General features: G+C 33.3%; 1 protein-coding gene across 2 annotated transcripts in view; it reads right to left on the reverse strand.

The window, feature by feature from the left end:
• Nucleotides 1-23,607, reverse strand: part of LOC135132949 (uncharacterized protein) — an 84,953-nt gene that overhangs the window by 35,226 nt on the left and 26,120 nt on the right. For both annotated transcript variants that reach the window (XM_064061168.1, XM_064061167.1), the window contains exon 2: nt 3,073-3,343. In XM_064061168.1, coding sequence (XP_063917238.1) covers nt 3,073-3,336 — 264 coding nt within the window. In that variant the 5' untranslated portion in view covers nt 3,337-3,343. The remainder of the gene's footprint in view (nt 1-3,072; nt 3,344-23,607) is intronic.

Below are 23,607 nucleotides of genomic sequence, written 5' to 3' on the forward strand. Positions count from 1 at the left end.
AAATTGTCTGGGGAAGGTCCATGAAGCATTCATAAAAGAGGGTCTGAACAAAGAAGTTGAGCAGAAACGTAAAATATCTCCGAATCGGCTCGGGTTCAGAAAGAACTTTCCAACGTTAGGTACAACCAATGATGAGAATAATTGAGAGAACCAAGGCAAGAACAAAAGCTATAAAAAGCAGTTGAAGAATTGAGAAAGATCTGAGATTTCCTGCAACGAATCCCAGGGGTCGATCCTGGTCCCTTCTGGAATAATTTATGTTTTGCCTCAGTGGTCAGGACCAGGCTAGAAGACATGGCCTTGATAGTGTCGGCTAAAAAACCCGAAGATCTCAGAACGATGACAGAAATTGCCCTCCCGTCACCAGTGGACAGTAACCCTACAAGCAATTGTCCATAATCTTCCAAAAGACACTTAAGAGCCGGGCAAGGAGTATAGTCCTAATAAAAGAGTGGATTTGTACAAGATAAAGGAAAGACAATACGACAAATACAGAGTATGTGAGACCAGAGATGATGTGGAACATACGATATTTTATTGTGAAAGATGTACAAAGCCGAGAAACAAAGAAAAAGAGGAATACGAATAAGGTATGAAAGGAATTGTTAGAACGACTCAAACGTATTTTCCCATTTTTCCAAAAAAAAGGTCAGGTCAGGCTAGGTCAGGTCATGTCATAATAGTAATGTTTTTATGCATACAATATATTTTTTTTTGTATAAAAAACGAAACTACGAATTAACCAAAAATTGTTTGCATTTTAGGCCTTTTCAGTCACTTTTGGTTTAAAAACTAGACTGATAAATAGTTTCGGACTTTCATGTTATAAAACGCTTAACAAATTAAAATTTCCATTGAAGAAACAAACCGTTCTAGGAAAATCCACCAAATAATGTATGAACATATTTTTCGTATGTGATATTTTTGTTGACTTGTGGAAATTTTTAAATCTTCGGCTGTTTCGTCGGAGGCTATTTTGTGCCGGGCTATTTTGTGGGGTGTCCTTCGGGATAATCCAAACAGTGATAAGAGTCGATAAGCGCCGCCCCTCGACTTACCGTACCTGTCCGATCCGCATTTCAGCGTCTCCGCCTCCCCAAGATCCGAAGCAGCCCCGTCCAGTGAGAAGCAGCTGCCATGGAGGTCAGAGGACCTCCGTGATTGTGGCGAATAAAAATCGTACATTTTTAAATTTTAACCCGAGTATTATTTCTTTGTCGCCACCACTCACGAGATCTCTGGAGAACCGTTCCGACTTAAAATAGGCCAGGTATTCCCTCTTCTTAAAAATATGTTTTGTTTAGTTATTTCCTAAATAATTAAGTTGCTGATCAAATATTTTGTGATTGTGTATTTAAAGTTATAATAAATTGAAAAATATTCTCTTTCTATTTAATTAAAATAGAAAGTGTCAGATATGACAGGAATGGTTGTTAGTTAAAAATTAGGTATAGATTTAAAGGTGTATACTCGGAATGAAATGAAACAATTCTAGTATATGTATGGTGACTACCACTGATAAAGTTTACCAAATACTTATTAATAAATCCTGAAAAAAAAAGATAATTTTAAAAAGGTTTTTGCTTTAAAAGTAGCTTGTAATCTGTTACCAGTAATGAATAATAATGAAGCTGTCACTTCACAACTTGTAGACGCCATTGAACTCTGATGCTATGTTGAAAGTAAACAGGAAAATAAATGTGGTAAACTTTATACAAAAAACTGGATTGACTTTTAATGTAAAAATGAGATTAAATAGCAATTACGATTCAGTAAAAGCATCAGTAACAGACAGGAAAATACATCTTTCAACGAGAAACTCAAGTTTAATACGCGCTGTTGGATTTAATAAGTTGGTCGAAGGCTGCGGATTGCAGAACTTTTTTGTAACTTGAAAGTTTCCTAAGAAAATTGCAATGACAAAAACATAAGCGAGAAAGTCGGAGTCAAGTAGTTTACAGTTGGACACAAACTTCAAATTTTAAATTCGCTCTGGTAATAATTCTAGTTAGTAGTATCTTAAGTTTTCTGATATAAATAGCTCACAAAGTGGACAAATTTTGAAAATTATAGAAGTTGCAATTTTTTTAATAATCCAATCCCCAGAAAGGCCGAAATCAAAACTCACCAACTCAGATAAATTATACTTTAGGGGAAAATATGCAAAACCAGTTTTCTGGCGTCCAAACGAATCAATCAAATTAATTCGCGTTGGAGAGTAGATTGGATAAATGTTAATATTCCTGTAAAAAAAAAATTAATCCCATTTAATAGATACGGAGGCGGTTTACCAGCCGTAAAATTAAATTGTTTACCTGGAAAAATTATGACAGCGAGATAAAATAAAATTAGAGGAATAAACTGGAATTTTTTATGAAGTTCGCAGACATAATACAAAAATTACTCTCAAACAATGCATGTATTATAATGCTAATATTATTATTATTGATTGTGTGAAATGTGGACAGACAGCTCTAATTTCACTAGTTCCTAGTTCCTAGTTTTCCCAATTTCAACAAACTATTATATTCCTGGATAACAGGCTGCTGTAGGGATAATAACGTGTTTATGTTACACCGTCGAAATTTTGAAACCGATTTGAGATCTGTAGAGATTATACACAAAAGTTGCTAACTGTATTCCAATCTAGTGAGAGGTTGAAACAAAGTTATATTTTTGTTTTTACAGAATTTGATCTTTCGATCCATAAATAATTTTGACTTATGAAAATCTTTTTCGAAAATGTTCACTCCCAAAAGTGTATAACTTAAAATTTCTTAAATATTTTAGTGTCTACTCCTCACAATGATGTATGTCCTGACCCTTACTAACTTAACTTTGTAACAACTGTTCACCCTCTGCGAACTAGACCTTATTTATGTTATCTCGCAATCAATCCAACACCGTCACTCTCAGATGGGCTTCTCTATCTCCCGTATTAGCCTATCTGACATACGGCATTATCCTGACGTTTTGTTTATTACGAGTCAAGTTCGCAGCGAGATTAAATTTCAGAAAACGTCAGAAACACATCGTGCAGCTGTATTCCTCGTATCTCCGACTAATCGTCACCTGATTTTCAATATCCATGACTTCCTGCCTGTAGATCATTATGTTATTCAGGATAACAGCCGTCTGGACTATGAGGGCCATTATCGGGATGAAGGGGAGCACCAGCATTTGAAGCAGGTGAAGCTTGCGTCCTTTCCCATCAGCAGGATTAGCAGATTTCGCACAACAGTAACCCCGAGGTGCTTGTGAAACATCTTCAGAACTCAAGGACCTGAGAGAGGTGTCGTCACCTGGCGAGACGTTGTTGGAGTTTTGCTTAGACATGGCGGTGCTGAAACGATAAAAGAGATTATTACTGAATGCAGACGACGAAAATGACGCAAAAGTGCAGAAGATTGTGTGTGTTCATTGTTCACTTGTGTCTAGAGCGTTTCTAAGTAGCTACTGTGATCTCGGAAACCATAAAGTGCACGAGAACTAATTAAAATTGTATAATTACATAGCTTTTACAACGCTGTGCAACGCTTGATTGCATTAAGATTTGTTGTTTTATTTACAATAATTTATACCCGTTTCTGAAAGGACGCCACTTATTGAGTAAAATAAGGAAGAAAGAAATACCTAGGTTTGATCCTTGGCAGGCACCAGACAAAACATTCATTATTGATTTGTAACCGCGTTATTCTGTAAGTTTCTCCTACCACAGCAAAAAAATAGTTTAAAGTTATTTAAAAAGAACTTTCCTTGCCTGTAAAGCACAACCGTTTGCGTTTAGTTCTATCAGTAAACAGTTTTGCATCTGTTGTTCCATGGTAATAACACTGCTTCAAAATTGTTCATAAAAGCCAATCGGATGTTCTTCTACGGTTTATTTCAAATTGTTTTTCACTGAGCGTTCGTAAATCTGTTTTATGCAGTATTGTTTTTCGAATGTATTTCACATAACTTTAACTTGCTGTTTGTGGTTCGACTGAAAACTTCAATGTCGTAAGAGGATTTGCATCATATTATCCATTTACCGATTACCGTGCAGTTTTATTTTATAATCTTCTTAAATTTTTATTAGGGAAGTATAAAACACGGTAGAATAGTAATGAACTAAAATCCGGTTGACGTCACAAATATTGCGATAAGAGAATATATTCTAAAGCGAAGTAAAAATAATGAAGTTTCGTGGGCAGGAATTCAATTTGTTCCCTTTAATATAAGCTAAAAATTTTTTACGGGTAATTTATTCGAAGAGAATGAAAATGTAAACATCAATAAATAATTCATAAATATTGAGTTCATTGTATTATCTAGTAGTATAAGTAGAGGCCAGGTGGAAGATAGACAGTGAATGTATCATGTAAATATAACGTATGTGAAGTGAAATATGAAAATTATGTCGACAGATACTTAAATTAAGAATATTTGTTACTTTTCACAAAATTAAGAATTAATGACAAGATATGAACAAGTACAATGTAATCAAAAACATTTTTTGGCACTAATGTGACCACTTACACTTTATAAGTTTTTAATTTTACGAATGGATAAAACTGAATCGATTATTTTTAAAACGACAATATTATAAACGTCATGATGACGTATTTTAAGCATTTTTGACATTAAATGATATTGAAGTTTTATAAAATAACATATTTTTGTACTTGTGGTTTATGAATCCGACTTGATTGTTTACTCTAGGCATCCAGATTTTCACAAAAAATCTGATTTGTATAACATTTTATGCTAATAACTATTAGAGGAACGTTGAGCAAGGCCGTAGTGCTAATAATACGACAATTTAATTGGTTGATTCATTGATATACTTCGAGACAACATCGGAGTGTACGAAAAACCTACAAGCGTAAAGTGAAAAATATAACTGGATTAATAACCACAAAGGCACTACTTATTATTATGTAGAATATTATTTTGCACGGTATAACCAGAATTTATTTAGCAAAATTCTGAGATGTCATTTTCACAAATGGACAAATTTCGGTTAGTTTTTACTTCTCGAGCATAAGTGTCTGTCTGTCTGTCTGTCGTCTGTGTCGATTTTTATTATACACATAATTTTCGAAACTACTGGACTAATTGTTGTCAAATTTTTTATGTAAATTTGGAATATCACGTAGATCGTAACACGCTAACCAAAATTTGTCTAATCATCCCCACCAAAAATTTTATAACGTCCGCTCATTATATTGCGTAGTTAAGGTTATTTAAATTTTATGAAAGGATCTACTTCTGTACTCGTGGTTTATGAATCCTTGATGATTTTGATCACATTACTTTACAAAAACTTTTTTATAAAATATTTTTCTTTTCCATGTTGTTTATATGGTCAATATGTCACTTTTGTATTACGTGTTTGGTGTTCCATTCATAGTTTTGGAGCATTTGCTTGTTAATCCATTTCCTATCATGGGTGAAGTGCTCTCCAGACCAAATGTAAATAAGTTAACAGAGTGTAACATAATGCGTTCAAATCAAAGGTAGTGGCGAAAGATGGGTATACTAATGAATTCAGAAAGACAAGGTCTATAAGAATCTCTGAAAACATTTGTATATAAGCCCTCACTGAAAAAAAAGTTGGACGTCGTAAACACATAAAAATATTATTCTTACAGTGTGACTGGTATTATTTATATTGTGTTAATTTTTTAGAGATTTTTAGAGTTGTTGGACTGTACTTCAGGGCCGAGGAAGTTCCGTCGAAATAATTTTAGAATAATTTTTTACTATGTTCACGACATTCTTAAAACATGTCTAAAGTTTTACGACAATCAATCCACTAGTTTTGGAGAGTACTTGTCTAATATAATTGTTAACAGACGATAGGTGATAAAATTTCAAAAATATTGCCAACTTGTTAAAAAAAATCACAACAATTAAAAGTCACTGGGTATTATGCAAATAGTTGTAAATATCCTTCTACTTTCGTATAATAGGTACTTTGATAAAATTGGATTGTGTGTTGCTTCTTAAATTTACAGTTCTAGGAAGATTTCTTTTTGTAATATTGGTAGAACTGTGCAACTAAATAGTTGGTTTATTCTTGTGTCTTAAAATAGAACTGCGGCATTAAATGCAAAAGGGGAATGGATGTATTCTGTTCAAGCTTGTACGAATGAATATCTGGAGAAATTTTCTAAGGATCGAGAAACAGGCTTTAAACACTCGTATAAAAAGGATAGTGGACCGATTCAGGGACATTGGAAATGTTTCTAAGGAAGTCATCCGGAAGGCGTCCGGTTAGTGAACAAGTCGTTGAAGATTTGAGAGAAAGGATGGCACAAAGCCCAAAAAAATCATTAAGTAAACTCTCTTTACAATTTGGTCGGAAAATCTTGAAAAGAACATCCTTTTTACTCCTCGAGCGTAAGCTAAGGAAATATAGTAATCAAGTCCATCTGACGAATCGCCACTTTTATATTTTTTCGACCTTTAATAACCTTACAGTATGAAAAAAGTAGTCGCCCTTTTCCGCGTGTCTGTCTGTCTGTCCGTATCCATTTTTATTAGACATGTAATCTCCGAAACTGCTGGAACGATGTGTTTTCACAGCCAACTTGACTACATAATACATACATTATGATATATAATTCTGTACTTTGGAAGAACATTAAACAAATCTACGACTGCAATATTTCAAGAGTATCAGTGCAAATGCACCTTTATTTACATTTATGAAAACTTCTTCATCTCTGTACACAAATGGATACCGATAGAATTTCCTCCTGTAATTTGAGAACGTAGCGGCACTTTAGAGAAATTGCGGTGCGCGAGTTGTAGGTATATTTTTTAAAATAAAAACAAAACGAAATAGAACTTCAACTTTGCTGCTTGTTCACAGTTAGTTGAAACGAAATCGGGCTTCAGCCGACCCAAGCACGATAATAAATAAAAAGCCAGCTCTCGTAGTCATAGTTTTTTGTTAAATGTCAAATATAAAGCGACTTTTTTCCTTATTCAGTTCAAGAGAGCTGAGCTAAGGGAAGTATTATAATAGGGTCGTTCTGACAAATGTCTAATTTCATGTTTGCTTCGTGTTTCACAGTTCACGGATAGGAGTTTTATTGCCGTTTGTCTGTCTGTCGCTTATCTTTCTTTGTTGAAGCTACTGACCTGATTACTTTGATATTTTAAAACATTGGTTTATATTGTGGTGGGACTGGAAACATGTTAATTAAATTTGTCTTGTCATTCTTTTTACAATTGATTGATTCATTCAAAATTTTTTGTAAGTAAATTTCATTGTTGATTTAATTGTGCGTAATAGATATTTTTGAAATTTAAGGAAATCAATAATATGGATTTTATGATTATAGAACATTAACACATGTTGTTTACGTTTTCGTCTCGTGGACGACGCAAACTGAGAAAAATATTAAATCAATATTTATAAAAAATATGGAAGGATAAGCTCCTGTTAAATTAACTAACAGCTAAAATTTTTGATTCTTTTACAAGAATTAACGAAAAGTTACCCTAAATCTAAATTCTTTACTTGTACTTATTTTCTTCTTATTTAATCATTTCCATCGTTACTTCGTCGTGCATGGTACTTTATGGTTCTTCATTTTGTGTATTCGTTCTTTCAGCTCTTTTTCCGTCTTCTTTTCGCTCATTCTTGCTTTGGCCGTGCTGTATTCTGATCCTTTCCTTACTTCGTTACATCTTTCTCTGCTTCATCATATTCTAGCAACACTTAGGAATACTCTTTCCACCTGTTCATATTTTTTCTTTTCTTTACACAATCCTCGGTATTTTATATTTGAAAACATCTTGAAGAATTGTAATGTCTTTGTTTAGATAAGTAATAATAATATTTATTGATTCAACAGGAAGAAATCATCAAAAAAAAGTAACCTTAAACATAATAAGAGTACATCTTAAACATATAGTAATATTCTACAATGTTTAGTAAGTTAGCACAGATTAAAATTAATGAATCATTCTGAATATCACAGATATTAGAAATACAATTAAATAAACCGCACTTTAAATTAATTGGAAATCTGCCTAGAGTATTAATTCTAACAGAGTTAATATAAAATGAAATATGTTGACGAGTATTTAATCGTAGTAGAAGAAAATTAATTTTAGCCAAGAGCACAGAATAGTCGTTCTATTATGAAAAAGTTTATTAGTGCATAAAAACTACAGCGGTTTTTGCATAAGTCAAAATACAAAATTAAATACATTTAGAGAGAAACGTACAACACATCATTTAGAAACTCTTCAAAGGTGTAGAACGCCTTTGAGAGCAAATACTGTTTCAAAGTAATTTTGAATTTACGCATGGACAGAGTTTGCACGTCATCGGACAACCTGGTGAAAAACTTTATGCCACAATATTCGGTACCATTTTGAGACTTGTGAAGCCTCAATTTTCTCAAGCGTAGTTTAGACTTGTACCGCGTATCATGGTTGTGGACATCACGATGAGACAAGTAATCACTTAGATTTTTTTTATAAAATTAAGACAATGAAATATGTATATAGTGAGGTCAGAGTAAGAATTGTAAACTCAATAAATTTGTCTCTACAATCTTCTCTGTAACCAAGTCCCGCAATAATCCTAACTGCCTTTCGCTGGAGTTTAATCTATGTCTTATTGGCGTATGACCCCAAACTATTAGCCCGTAAGTAAAATAACTCTGACAGAGAGCAAAGTAAGCATTTTTTAAGAAATCGGTAGGAGCTGTGATGCTGAGGTTTCTCAGTAGAAATATATTTTTACAAATAGTTTTGGCAGTCATTTCTTCATGTCAGCTCTATTGAAGATGGTCATCAATATCGAGCCCTAGAAATTTAGCATTTGTGTCAAAATCGTCGTGAAAATCGTGCTATTTCAATGAGAATAACATTTCAACCCTTTTTGGCTTCATTTAGAAGCAATCTATTAGCTGCAAACTAAGGTTCTGCTCTTAATTGTGTCTCCTTATGTATGTGAATTACGATATTGACGTTAGTACCAGTGCTCACTACAGTCGTATCATCGGCAAATAACATAATATTCACCTGTAAATAAAAAGGAAAGTCATTTATAAAGATTAAAAACAGGAGTGGTCCAAGACAGATTCTTCGGGCACTCCAATTTTGATTGGTAGGAGTCCGAAAATTGAGTCACCTTCTTTAACTAACTGGTGGCGTCCGGAGAGGAAAGAAGAAAGTAGGCTACAGCTATGGGGAGTGATATTATACATATGTAATTTTTTCAACAAGATGTCGTGGGAGACACAGTCAAAAGTTTGGTCAGATCAAGAATATATAGAATACTGTGTTTGTTAGAGATAGCACAGCGTGAGTAGTGTTTCGTCCTTTGCGAAAACCAAACTGGGAGTCAGCAAATAGTTGACTATTTTCAAAAAGATGTCCTAACTGTATGTATAAAAGTTTCTCCAGTATTTTGGATAAGATGGGCCTGTAGTTGTTCGGATCCTTAACATTCCCTTTTTTGTGAATAGGAATAACAAAAGCAACTTTTAGACAGTCAGGAAAGCTTTTATACACAGATTGACAAGTGTAGTGAGCGGAGAGATGATGAGATCTCTAATAGTCTTAATAAGATTGATGTTTAGATTATTATCTATATCTTTGCAGTTCGAGTTCTTTAAATAGTTTATTACGTCTCTGACCAGCGCCATTGATACTTCAGTGAATTCAAAAGCATTAGTAGAACACAAAGACATAAATTTGGAATTATCGGACATTAACTGTATAGGGTTTTCACAGTCTGTAGGAAGATCATTAATTACGCATGGTGCAACATTCGTAAAGTAACCATTAAAATTATCACTAGATATATCACAGGCTTGCTTGCTATCACTATTGTTGGAGCCAAGATTATTGCGAGATTCGTTTATTACTGTCCACATAGCTTAACATTTGTTTTTAGCAGTGTTAATGAATTTTTTGTTATAGTTAATTCGAGTTAACTTTATTTTCTCGCGATAAATTTTGTGGTTGCGATTTCTTGCCTTTCTAGTTTCGTCAGTTTGTAAAATATTGTGTATGCTAGATAGATTTCGAATACACCAATGGTAAAGCAAAATTAACCCAAACTGAAGATAGTAACAATCATTAACAGAATTACTTTCCTTGTATAATTTGAGATCATCAGCCAACATAAGTTTATTGCAGAAAATAACATCAGGATGATCGTTAATAAAGAGCAAAATCAACAAGTGTCCTAAGTTCGATCCCTGTGGGACCCCAGAAGATGTAAACGAGTAAATGATTTAGAGTTAAAGTTTCTGTATTTCATAAATGAGATTCTATCGGTCAGATAAGAGATTAAAAGGTTCAATAACGGATACAGAGCTTTTGCAGTAATAAATAATGATATATTTTATCGAAAGTCTTTACGAAATCAGTAAATATGTCATCACATTGTCCATTACTATCAATTACTTTCGATATATATTGGAAAAATACAGCTACATTTGTAATTTACACCAAATCATGCTGACTAGATGAAATCAATAGCTTCGTCGATGAATAAATGTGATAATACAAAATTGATTCGAAAATCTTAGCAAAGTTGCAAAGTATCGAAACACCTCTATAATTTGTCACTTGATTCTGCTGTCCTTTCTTAAGAATGGGACAAAAATAACCCTTCTTCCAAAGTGAAGGAAAGACGGATATCTTTATTATTAAATTAATATAATACAAAGTGGCTTAGCATGAACCTGCGCACAGTGTTTAAGTAAGAAAGAAGGAATGGCATCAATACCCATTGTGAAAGAATCCTTGGTTTTTTTTTTAAATTATCAGAACATCTTCAACAGTAATTTGAATTTGGCACGGTGAAATAAAAATTGGTCTAAAGAGTTTAGACAGTACTTCCCTTGCTGTCGGAAACTTGACGACTGCATGCCTATTGTGTTTTTTTTTCTCATTACATTTTTGTAGTGGGAATTTAAAAAAAAATTGCGATGACGTCATCAACATTTTTGCGAGGACACGTATATCAGTTGGGATAGATGTAGTGTAATACTAAGAATAAAATTATTGTATTCCCAAATTTTCGGGAAAATGAATTGGGTCGTTTTGAATATTGATTTGTTATAATCAATAAAATTACGAAACAATTTACTCACGTATACGGCGCCGGTGTGTAATATGTAGAGAGCGGATTTCTGTCGGGCTAGGCAAGGCCAAACTCGGTACGGTTCGTACGGGATGCGAATTCATTGCGGTTACGGACTGCACTTCGTTTATTTCAGATTAGAATAACGCTGTTTCGTTGCACTCTGCTGTTAATTCCCGTTCTCATTTACTTAGCCGTTTGATTAATAAATCGTTAATTATATTTATGGAATTAGTACCGATTAAATTCAGTGATTATCTATCACCCGCTACTGAGTCCCGGCGATCCAGCGCGTCCCCACCTATAATCGTGCCGTAGCCCGACAGAAATCCGCTGTCCAGTAATATGAGAGGCAACTGAAAATCGTTTACGTATAAACATTCTTAATTTAAGATGAAAAGCGTAACAGCATACGTGAGAGTCAAACAGAGAAACTGTAAACAAAACGACCATCGGTTTTATTGCTTCGACTTCCACTTATTATATAAAACATTGGGTTTTATTTTAATTCTTGACGGTGAAATTCACAATTGGTTGATTATAAACATGTCTATTCCACATTCGCGGAACCAAGTGAGCGCATAAAACAAATGCAGGTCTGTAATGTTACAGTCGATGTAAATAAGCGTGCTACCTTTATGTTTCAACCGAGTTTTTCCTTTAACAAATTTTGTGTCTACCAAATTGGGTTGGTCCAATGTAATACTAATAATAAGTGTTGCCTTTAATTTAATCAATAAAATAAATTGACTTTATTAATTTTTTTGAACCACCTCTTAAGAAAATCTAAAAAATATGAATGGAATGATAAATCACAAGTACAAACTCATCATATTTTTTGCATCTTAGATAGGATTTATTCAGCAAAATTTAAGGGTGACGTCATCAATTTTTTTAGGAGGGATGAACAAATACATTTTGGACAAAAGTTTACCATGCTTATAATAACTTTAAAATATCTCCAAGATTTCAAAGCATTCGGTTTTGTAATTCCTGCTTAAATCGATAAAATAAATTCACGCATTCATTAATTTTTTTTAGTCACCCTGCATATGCAAATCCAAAAATATGAATGGAATGATAAATCACAAGTACAGACTCATCATATTTTGTACATTTTAGATTCGATTTATTCGGCAAACTTTTGAGCTGACGTCATCAGTTTTTTGTAGAAGATAACCAAATATATTTTGACTAAAAATTTATTATGCTCTTTATAACCTTAAAACATCTGCAAGATTTCAAAGCATTCGGTTTTGTAGTTTCTGAGTAAATCAGTAAAATAAATTTACGCATTCATTAATTTTTTTGAGTCACCCTATGTATGCAAATCCAAAAAATATGAATGGAGTGATAGATCACAAGTACAGACTCATCATATTTTGTACATTTTAGATATGATTTATTCCACAAACTTTTGAGCTGACGTCATCAAGTTTTTGGAGGGGATAAGCAAATATTTTTTGACTAAAGATTTATGATGCTCTTTATAGCCTTAAAACATCTGCAACATTTCAAAGCATTCTGGTTAGCAGATTAAAAATTAAATTTCAAAATGTTGTTTTATACTTTTGATTTTTTTTCCAAAAATCTGGACGTTTCGGGTGAAAAGTCGATTCGGAGTTGTAAACTACATGTGTAGGACTATGTTATTTTATACAATTGAAAACCCATTTACTATGTACAATTTTGAAGTGACGTCATCGCATTAGTGGTGGGGATGATTAGACAAATTTTGGTTAGCGTTTTACCATATATATGATATTCTTAATATAAGTACAAAATTTCACAACAATCGGTCGAGTACTTTCGGAGATTATCTGTCTAATAAAAATCCGGGACGGCAGACGGACAGACGGACAGACGGACAGACAGACGGAAATTGGAGACCTATTTCTTCGTCTTCTAGGGGTCATGAAAGATCGAGAAAACGTAAAAGTAGAGAGTCGGCCGACGGACTCGATTACAATACTTCCTTTGCTTACGCTCGGGAAGTAAAAATATAAATGCAAATATTAGAATTAGTGTTAGAAATGAGCTGTGAGTACTCCATAGGTTTAGAAGCAATAAATACACTATCGAAGAAGTCTGCAAAAGCGTCAACAATTTCAGATGGATCAGATAACTCATCACTTAGATCATAAGGCCTGGAATTCTAGATGTTCCTTTTTTGCTTTGAATAAAGCTTTTTGGAATCAACAGAAATGGATTGTTCTAAGTCGGATAACTATTTTTTGTAAGCAATATTAATAAATAAGTGCTTTAGACTTGGAACGAAGACGTTTAAAGGAGTCTTTTTGTATTTTTTAAAAGCACAATTTTTTAATTGAATTGAATAAATGACGTCACTAGTAAACCAAGGAGGGTAATATTGGCGGTGGAGATTTGAGGGAAAATATTTGATTCTACGATAACTGGTCGCAAATAACTGATCGCGCGACAATTTATCGCAAAACAACTCGTCGCAGCACAATTGGTCGCACGCGACAATTGATCGCACGTAAATTGATCGCAGCGACAACTGATCGCACGTAAATTTACCGCAGCTTGAATTGTCGCAAGGTAAAATTCATCGGGAAGTATTTTCTTTTATTAAAACTAAGTATTTTGTATTGAATTTTAAGTTGCAATAAATTTAGCAATCAGGTAAGGTGTAAATATCCAATTAAAAACAATTTGAATATAGATAAGTGACGAAGTTTGTAGTTGCACTTTAAAAATTAAAAAATATGAGCGTAAACACCTTGTTACATACGATTTTTTATTAATAAATTGTCATTTTGGTTATTTTTTTAAGAGATTGTTACTATTTATTTCGTTGCTTATTTTACCTATTATATTATAGGAGCTAGCTTCATTATAATAAGTAGGTACTCAACATAAAAAAAAAATGTTTATTGTTCTTAACTAGATTTATTAAACAATTATTTAAAAAATCATATTTTTAACAACCTTTAAATTTTAACACATTTTGATACAGAATTGTCTCTATTGTATATTCTTGTCTTTATACATATCACCAAACAATAAAATTTATTAATTAATAGTACATCTAGAGTATCCATATGCAGCGAATTTAATTCCACTGGACGGATATAATACTTAATATAATTCCTTGTAAATTGCAACGGATCTTTTACAGGGTGTGAGAAAGGTTTACGTGTATTGTAAATATATATTGCAAAAACTTTTGTTAGAGCGTCCAGAATAATTTTGTGTTACCGGGAAATCTAAGAAATGTAGGTACTTATGCAACTAAAAACTTACTTTTAAATTATTATTATGTGACTAGTATTGCACTGAAGAAAAATTCAGTTGTACCATATGTGGGTGTAAAAAATACATATACAGGGTTAGTCACGAGAAAATTACTTCTCAAAATTATTTTTACGCTACCCAAAATACGAATACCGTGTACCACTTGATAGTAACTGAATTTAGACGGAAATGCTTAATCCAATATTGCTTTGGGTTTGGCAATGTCATTTTGACATTTCTGGAAAAGGAGGTTACGCGAGTGTGGTGGTACCGAAGCCAGCTAGAGATCTCCGCTGGCACCGCTAATAAGTTTATCAGGGCTTGCTTCGAGTGCCTCTTGATCTGTTGCAACCGATTAATAACGAGAAAATTATTTCTGAAAATTCCTTTTACAATAGATATTTCTGTGACGTGTAAAGCAGCTCTTAGATCTAAAAAAAGGAAGAAGTAATTGGTTTGCAGTTTTCCATGAATGACCCTGCTACGGTGCTGCTACCTGATTTTATTATTCTCCGCACTTTGCATCCTACAAAAATTTACAACATGGGCTGGAGAAGATTAAAGCCGCGTAATCTGCCCACCTACATCCGGCAGATTAGGCAAATAATTCTGAGTGAATAGTCGGCCTTCCGAGTGAAATGCCCCTCAATAAACTTTTCAAACTTCCCAAACTAAAAATTAGTCACGCCATTGCGAATAACCACTACTCAGTGGCGTCGTCATATTGGTTGTTTCTACTTTTTAACGGTATTCACTGTTTGTATTGCTTGTTACTTACTCTTGATGTATTGATTGATTTAAATGTTTTAAATAATATTAATTAATAGAGAATATAAATCTGTTATGTGCGTTGTTTTATTCAACAATTTTTATTCCATGAGCTGCTAAAAAAAAAAAAACTGTACGTCACTGTCATCGGCAGTCTTATCTGGGTAATGAGGGGTACTGTTTATGACACTTTACCGGTTTGGCTTGAAACTATCATTTTAAATCTGGCACTTCCTCCAGTATGAGTATATTCTTTACTCCATGGTCAGAACTAATCTTTTTACGATCTTGTTTACACAAATGGCGTAAAAGTGGAGATTGGTATGTAGGTACTTAGCAAAGGGAATGAGATAAATTATTATTCATTCTTTCGTATCTACAAGCGCCTCATTAACAGTGTGAGCGTTCAAAAAAGTTCTGAATGAAAAAACATCTTCGGTTTTATCATGCATTAAAGATAATCCAGAACTAATTTGTAGTGACCAAAAAATTGTCTGCAAAGAATGCAGTAAACTCCAAGGTTAATTGTTAATATATAAATTCAAATTTCTTTGCACCAAATTTATTAAAAAATATATATATTTAATTTTTTAAACTATCAAACATAATGAAAATAATATTTTTTCACTTAAAACTGTAACGAGAGTTTTTTCACGATTTCATTGATTATGATGAATCTATAAATTTTTAATTTGACAGCTGTAATAATTTTAAAGCCATTTTTTTATAAAAAAAAAATGACGTATGTAACACGTTTAGAAAGCTATTTTTTTGAGTCGTTTAATTCACAAACTTTAAACTTGTGAGAAAAAAAAGCATGAATCACTTACTTGAGTGTCTTAATAAGACGAATAATCCAAATGAACGATACAGTAGCATACCGACGAAATATGTGTCAGCATTAAAAAAATTATTTTACAATATTTTCAATTTTTGCACTTTGGTTTAGTCGGAAATGAGCTTAAACTGTTTTTATGGAACTCCTATGTATTTATTTTGACACTTTTTAGAAATAATGACATTTTTGAGAATAAAGCACTTTATTTTATTTTCCTCATTCATAACAATTACTTATTTTCTCTATAAACGCTATCATTTTTCGCCTGCGATCAATTGTCGCATGCGACCAGTTTGTACTTGCGACGAATTGTATTGCGATGAATTGTGACTGCGACCAGTTGTCGCTGCGACCAATTGACGCTGCGATCAGTTGTTTGCGATCAATTGTCGCGCGACGAACATGCTTTTTCCACATTATCAATATTATTTATGAAACCCCAATCAATAGCCAAAAATTGAAGAAGGCTTTATCAAGCGAACAATAATTAAAACTGGAAAAAACCAAGTCTAGAAGACGATTATTACAATTAATAATTGCATTGGGAGCATCCATGGAATGTTTTAAAAATATTCAATGTCTCACAAATACTATCACTATAGCTGCTTGCATAATTAGGAGTATTAAAATCACCTATCACTAAAAAGTAAAAAGTGATTGTTATTTGAAAAAATCTCAAGGGAACTAAATGAGTCAAAAAATAAAACGAACTGCTCTAATGAAATGTGAGGTGGAATATAACTATAAAACAATAATAAAGTATGACAATTATCAATAATCTCTTGCACCGACAATATCAATAGAAGGAAAAATATTGTCTAATTGATGAAAAATCGATCTCAGTGCAAAAGTAACAGTTTTTAGCTGTAAAAACAACACCACCACCTCTAGACAAACCTGTATATTCCATAGAACGTCTTTACGAAAAACAGTATAGTTGGTGCGAAAGAGTTCACTACAATGGATATCACTAGTAAGCCAAAATTCTGTGAGAAAGATAAAATCAAAATTATTTGCTGAGACATTGTTGTAAAATTCAACACATTTAGAAACACAACCCGCGTGCATTTTGATAGGAAAACTATACAGAGTTACTTGAAATGCCAAAAGAAGACGAGTTTGGAGGTTGGACGAGTGAATGAATGAATCGTGAATTTTTAGAACATAAAAAAGGTAATTTCCACAAATTATTTTTGATGTCTTATAAATATGTTAAACTTTTAAATCTAAATAAACAGAAAATCAATAAATAATTATAGCGGTTCCGGTTTTGCTGTATCCAGGGAAGATTTGATAACTTCATTGATTAAAATGTTTTCCGTGCGAGTGAAAATATTATATGGATATGAATGGACCCATCCCTAACCATTCACGTAACAATTTATTAATGAACACTAATTAGTCATCAGCTTTCGAATTAGTAACGTGAATTCATTTGTGGCACACGCAGTGGCAATAAAGTAAAGCGTAGGAGTAATAGTGACTTCAACGAATTAAAAGCTTCATTTTTCAATAATTAAACTTTTTATAAATTCCATAACGGAAAAGAGCGATGTAATCATTTGGATAAATTTTGTATTTTTACTTCCCGAGCGTAAACTTGTCGGTCTCTGGTCCCCGTCTGGGGACAGATACTTTAAAAAAAATCTAGATACAGATTGTTTTCGATTTTTTCGAAATGTATCTAGATAACAGATACAAGAAAACAGATACTTTTTGAAGCTTTGGCAATAAAATAACTGAAAACATGTTTATGTATTTTTTTATGTATTGTTTAATGAATTTTTTAAAATTAACAATATTTCGAACTTAGTGTCACCTAAATTATTTCTTCTTGGCGTCAGAATTTGGTTTCCGCTACTAAACACCCGTTCCACAGGTGCAGAAGACGGGATTGTGGTATTAAATTTAAAAAATAAACATTTTACTGTAGCATAGTTATTCAAGACTGAAAAATCTTTTCTTTTTTCCTGCAAATAGGCCATCGCTTCGCTGTTTGATGTGTCGCAAATTGTGCAATATTTATTACGTACGCTTAAAAAGAATATTTTTTTTGTTTTTATTCCCATACTACAGTGTCCAAATTGTGTTTGAGTATATCTAATAACTATCTCTAGCATTAAAATTAATATTTCAAAGAATACGGGAAATGATTATTCTGTGCTGAAGATCTGTTGTCGGCAACCTGTCATAAATTATTATTCTTCAATATTGGCTTACCATGTTTTTATGACCATGTCTGGTAATCGTCTTTCCCGGTGCGGCAGGTATATACATTTTAGGAAGAATTGCTGGTTCCGTTTAAGGCAAAATAAATACAATTTCTTAGAAAGGTATTTAAACCCCTTATAGGATCAAAGACTGCCTGGCAGGCCGAAATCACCAGAGTGCAACTTTAAATTTTCAGATTTTTGTTGAAACTCTTATTTTAATCTGGTTTCACGATTTCTGAGAATATATCACGATAAATTATTTTACCGAGGGTAGTAAAAATATAAATTTTATTGCCCAAGATAATTACACTTAAACAAAATCGGCACATTTTATGGCAAAACGGACCTGCCAAGCCCGCCTCACGTTAGGTCCAACAATGAAAAAGTGAAGAAATGACACATGAGGCAACAGGAAAAGATGCTACATTTGTCTGAAAAATAAAGATATAAAACAGTAACAAATATGCGATTTATGCGAGAGAAATGTATGTATTGAACATTCGATTAGTCGATTACAAAACTAATTTGTGCTAATTGAAAAAATTAATCATTATGTAACACGCAATTACTATTTTCTAAAAATAATAACATACCTTAAATAAATATTTTTACTATTAAAATTGCTCTTATTTAATAACACAAATACAACTAGCGGGCCTACCGGACCCGGGTTGCTCAGGTACACAGATAAAATGCATTGCCCCGACAAGCGTAAAACGCAGTAAATAGTGAATTGTGGTTTATGGTTTTTAAAATACCATCTTACCATGGCTTAGATTTAGTACCCCTCAGGATTATATTTAAAGATGTGTAAGTACTGAAGACTACAATGTAGGAAATGATGGTGTTTAAAATATGACAATTTCCGCGACAGAACACTATTAGTAGACTTCTTACCTTTATTTTTGTTTATGTGACCAAAATCACCAAAATGAAGTATCAAAAATTACTACTAGTATAACTCAACTAATAACTACTGAAAAAAAAAGTGAAAAAAAAAGTATCTGTATCTGCGCCATTAATTTTGTATCTAGATACAGATATTTTGTGCTTAAATTCGATTTGCTCTAGATACAGATACTAGATACCCAAAAATGTATCTAGATACTTTATATCCTATAAGGTTATATGGCCATCATAAAAGTAGTTGACCGCAAATAAATACCCCCTTTGTGTGGTTCGCACTAAGCTTACCGGTTGGCAATAAATCATCTTCTAAACATTTCTTGCTCATATTTAACAGGGCCGGCTTTCAAAGCGAGTGGTTATTTCGGAACCCTCAGCGGCTGCAGGTAGTAAAGAAATAGTGGAGTGGTGGATTTTCCTATTTAGTGAAAGCCGCCCCTGAACGAAACCACAAGAGCCGGTCGAGCTGCAGTGGACACGTTATTTATGACCCTAAAACCTTTTCTATTGTAAACAACTTAACTTCGACACAATGGGATGATTTTATGATGGCCATATAACCTTATAACTCTTGGTTCACTATATCTAGATACTGCCCAACACTGGTAGTCTGTCTATCGTCGTGTCAGTCGATTTGTCTGTTAATTTTATTAACCATTAATCGAATCTGCAATTTGTGTGGGATTTTGAATGTTCTTTAAGACCATTCGGTAAATAGCTAATCAAAATTTGTTAGTTCGTTTGCATCAAAAATTTGATGACATCGTCTCAAAATTCTGCTAAATAAATTCTATTTGAGTATTGCCATTTTAAAATAAATAAATTGTACTGAAAATATGAAACAAAAAACCAAATAAACAATTTTATCAACTTATCAAACAGATTGAAACAAGTTGATAATTAACTGTCTCTATTAAGCAAACATTCAAGTTTTAACTTCTGTAATAATTCTTTTACACAATGCATTTCTGTTGATAGCACAATGTGACAAAAATCCCTTTGTCTGCACTGCTGAGCCCTGTATGTAGCTACCCTCAACACGTGCAAAGATAAAAAATGACAAATTACTTCTCACCGTGGAAAAGGCCATTATGGGTTGTCCGCGTATTAATTGGAAATTTCACACGTGGCTGAAGGTAGTTTTAAAGTAATGAACGTGTCAGTTGTTGTGATGCGTTCATTATTTCGAATCGATCATTTAGTGATGATGATAATTGGAGTTCTTTGAGCGGTTTAGGTTTTTCACCCGAAAGCTTAATTAGTTGATTAGCGAATGTTCCACGAATATGAGATCAAATAACTGAAATCTAATGAACCATCATTTCGCCTAATTACTAAAATTTAGATCGGAGGATTTTGACCTGTACTTCCGCACGCTTGCCTTCCGGGGTGGCGTTATGAAAATGGAGCATGCATTCATTTAATTAAAATTGGACTATTTTCTAGTTCTTTATCTAAATATTTGCGGACTGGTGTGTACGAGTTTAAAAGATAGTTGACGTTCGTGGAAAGTGCAAATCGATATTTCAGCGTTTTGCTGATTGTGATGTGTACATAAGAATTGTGTTCGAGTATTCGTAAAAATAAGTGCATAGTATTAAATATTAGTCACAGTGGTCACTAAAAATAAAATGCAACATTTTTTCTACGAGTACAAGGCGTGCAAGAGTACAAAGTAGAAAATTAGTCAATTTAACTTTCCAAAAACGGGAGCCATTTATGCACGCAGGTGCCGCGTTGAATTACAACCTAATTATTACGATAAGAAAGCAATTTTCAGACTTTCATGTTGTAGTGTAAACATAACATTACGGTGAATGCAAAAATAAATGAGTCTTTTAATGAATATTTTTAGGGGAGCACTTAATATTATTCATTTTTAAATGGATGTTATTATTTCGCAAAAATTATAAAACAGCGTGTAAATGCAGATGAATGGATGAAAAAATTCGTTAATCCTGTTTTGATTATAAGTTCGCAGAGCCGCCGGTGGTGGTTCTTAGGAAATTACAAAATTTTCCAATAATTTAATCTACTCGGAGCGGCCATAAATCACTAAAAGAATATTGTTTCGAGTGGTTTCTACGTCCAAACTTGAATAATTGCATACTGTGAATAATTGAAAATCCGCTGTAGCTAATTCTAAACGTTCGAGCCGTACAAATATTGTTAAGTGTTTGCGTAGTTACACGATTATTATTGAAATTTGTGCAAAATTTTAAAACTTAATAATAATTTTATTAGGACTGCGGTTTCATTCTCAGTGTGGTAATTTGGGGGTTTTGGTTGTAAAATGTTTGAAACTAAATAAATTCTCTACCCTTACTAAATACCACGTCTCTAGAGTACAACAAATACCACAGGCGTGCAGCGACATATTTTTCACTAAAACGTAAGAATTTTAATATTCTTTGTGTCAAGTTTGCTAAATTTTTGACAACATAAATGGGTAAATGAGTTTCAGTCCTTACCATTGTTGTGTCATGATTATTTTTGACCAATGATCTGGAAAATATCGGCATTCAGGCAAGATTTCTATCAGTGGAGATGTAATGAAAACTTTTTTGGAATTATAGAATTCTCTTTTTTCTGCTATTATTTTTTTCCTATCGATTATTGCCCTATCTACTCTGATTGAGTCTTTTCGGAGCTAACCTATCTTCATCAATATAATCAGAATGTTCTAAAAACTTAAGAAAAAATCACTATTCGTCGGATGAATGGACTCTAACAAATGCTTTTTTGATTTTTCATGTTCCCTAAAGTATGAAAAAATAGTTCTCTTGTTTCTGTTTCTCTCTCGTTTGTTTCAATTTTTACAGAGAAAAAAAATTGAAACATTTGGACCGATAGTTGTCAAAGTTTAGTTGGATAAAATCAGTCTTAACTTACCACGTACTAGAACCGCCCACCCGCCCTTTCTTTTCTTAGAGGTTATCTCATTTGTCAACTCAGTTTTATCTTAGCAAGTACTAGCCCCGCCCACCCCCTTCTTGTCATCCTAAGGACTAATTTTAATTCTCTTTAGCATAAGATCATTCATTTCATTCAGACCGAATAAAATCAATCACTGCAATGGAGGCAGGGTGAGTGGGCTAATTAACTATGCGTTTTGTTATATTATTTGGTATAAAATTTATTTCTTATTGTAGGTAAGCAGAGAAAAATGTTGTGTGTCGGTGGGATTCGAATCCTACGCCTCTCACTCTCCGGGCAAGCATCCTAACCACTAGACCTCGAGGCCACTTATCTTTCTCTGCTTACCGACGTGTTATTGTGCCGCCACACTTAATTCGTGCACTTTACATGACTTGATCTAATGTGATCTGACCTGTCCTGAACTTACTATTGTGTCAAAGAGACAAATTTTAAACATTTCTGTGAACATATTACAACCACCTCCTTAAAACAGCTGTACTTTCTGAAACAAAAATTAATAATAATTTCCTTTTTTATCTACAAACATTTCATTTGACGGAACTATAAAAATTGCCATATTACAATTGGTGATTTTGGAAAAACGGTAGAAAATGTCAAAACTGAGCGTTAATTGTCCAAAAATTCTCAAAAGAATCTGAAATGTAAAGCTTAGCGTACTGATACGAGAGTTATAGTCGCCGATTAGAAATATCCGGAAAATTTAAATTAAAAATTAAGTGCAAATGTCTTTAGCTAATTTTCGAAAATGGTTGAAAAATGATCGAAAATATCAAAAATGTCAAAATCAGTCTTATCATTATAAAACGCTAGCCTCGCCCACCCTCCCTCCCTTTATTTTCTTAGAAGATATGTCATTTGCCGAAATCACTCTTATCGTAGCAAGTATTAGTCCCGCCCACCCGCCCTTTATTTTATTAGAAGGTATGTTATTTGCCAAAATCAGTCTTATCTTACCTTAGCAGGTACTAGCCCTGCCCACCCGCCATCTATTTTCTTATAGTATATGTCATTTACCAGAATCAGTCTTATTTTAACAAGTACTACCCCTCTAGGAAAATAAAGGGTGGGTTGGCGGGGCTAGTACTTACCAAAGTAAGTTGATTTTGGCAAATGACCTACTCTCTAAGAAAATAAAGGGCGGGTGGGTGGGGACAGTACTTGCCAAGGTAACATTGATTTTACCCAATGATATACCCTCTACCATTTATTTTCTTAGAGAGTAGATCATTTGCCAAAATCAGTCTTATTTTGGGAAATATTAGCCCCACCCACCCGCCCTTTATTTTCTTATGGGGTATGCCATTTGGAAAAATCAGTCTTATCTTGACAAGTACTAGCCCCGCCCATCCGCCATCTATTTTTTTTTATATTTAGTATATGTCATTTACCAAAATCAGTGTTACTTTAACAAGTACTAGTCCAAGTACTAGGAAAATAAAGGGCGGGTGGGCGGGGCTAGTAGTTACAGAGGTAAGACCGATATTGCGAAATAACATGCCCTTAAGAAAATAAAGGGCGAGTGGGCGGGGCTAGTACTAGTATATGTTACCAATATTGTGTAGATGGTAACAGGTTAATAA

Source organism: Zophobas morio, unplaced genomic scaffold (assembly GCF_036711695.1).
Source record: "Zophobas morio isolate AGI-343-1 ecotype UQ-CSIRO unplaced genomic scaffold, CSIRO_AGI_Zmor_V1 ptg000021l, whole genome shotgun sequence".
NCBI classification, from domain to species: domain Eukaryota; kingdom Metazoa; phylum Arthropoda; class Insecta; order Coleoptera; family Tenebrionidae; genus Zophobas; species Zophobas morio.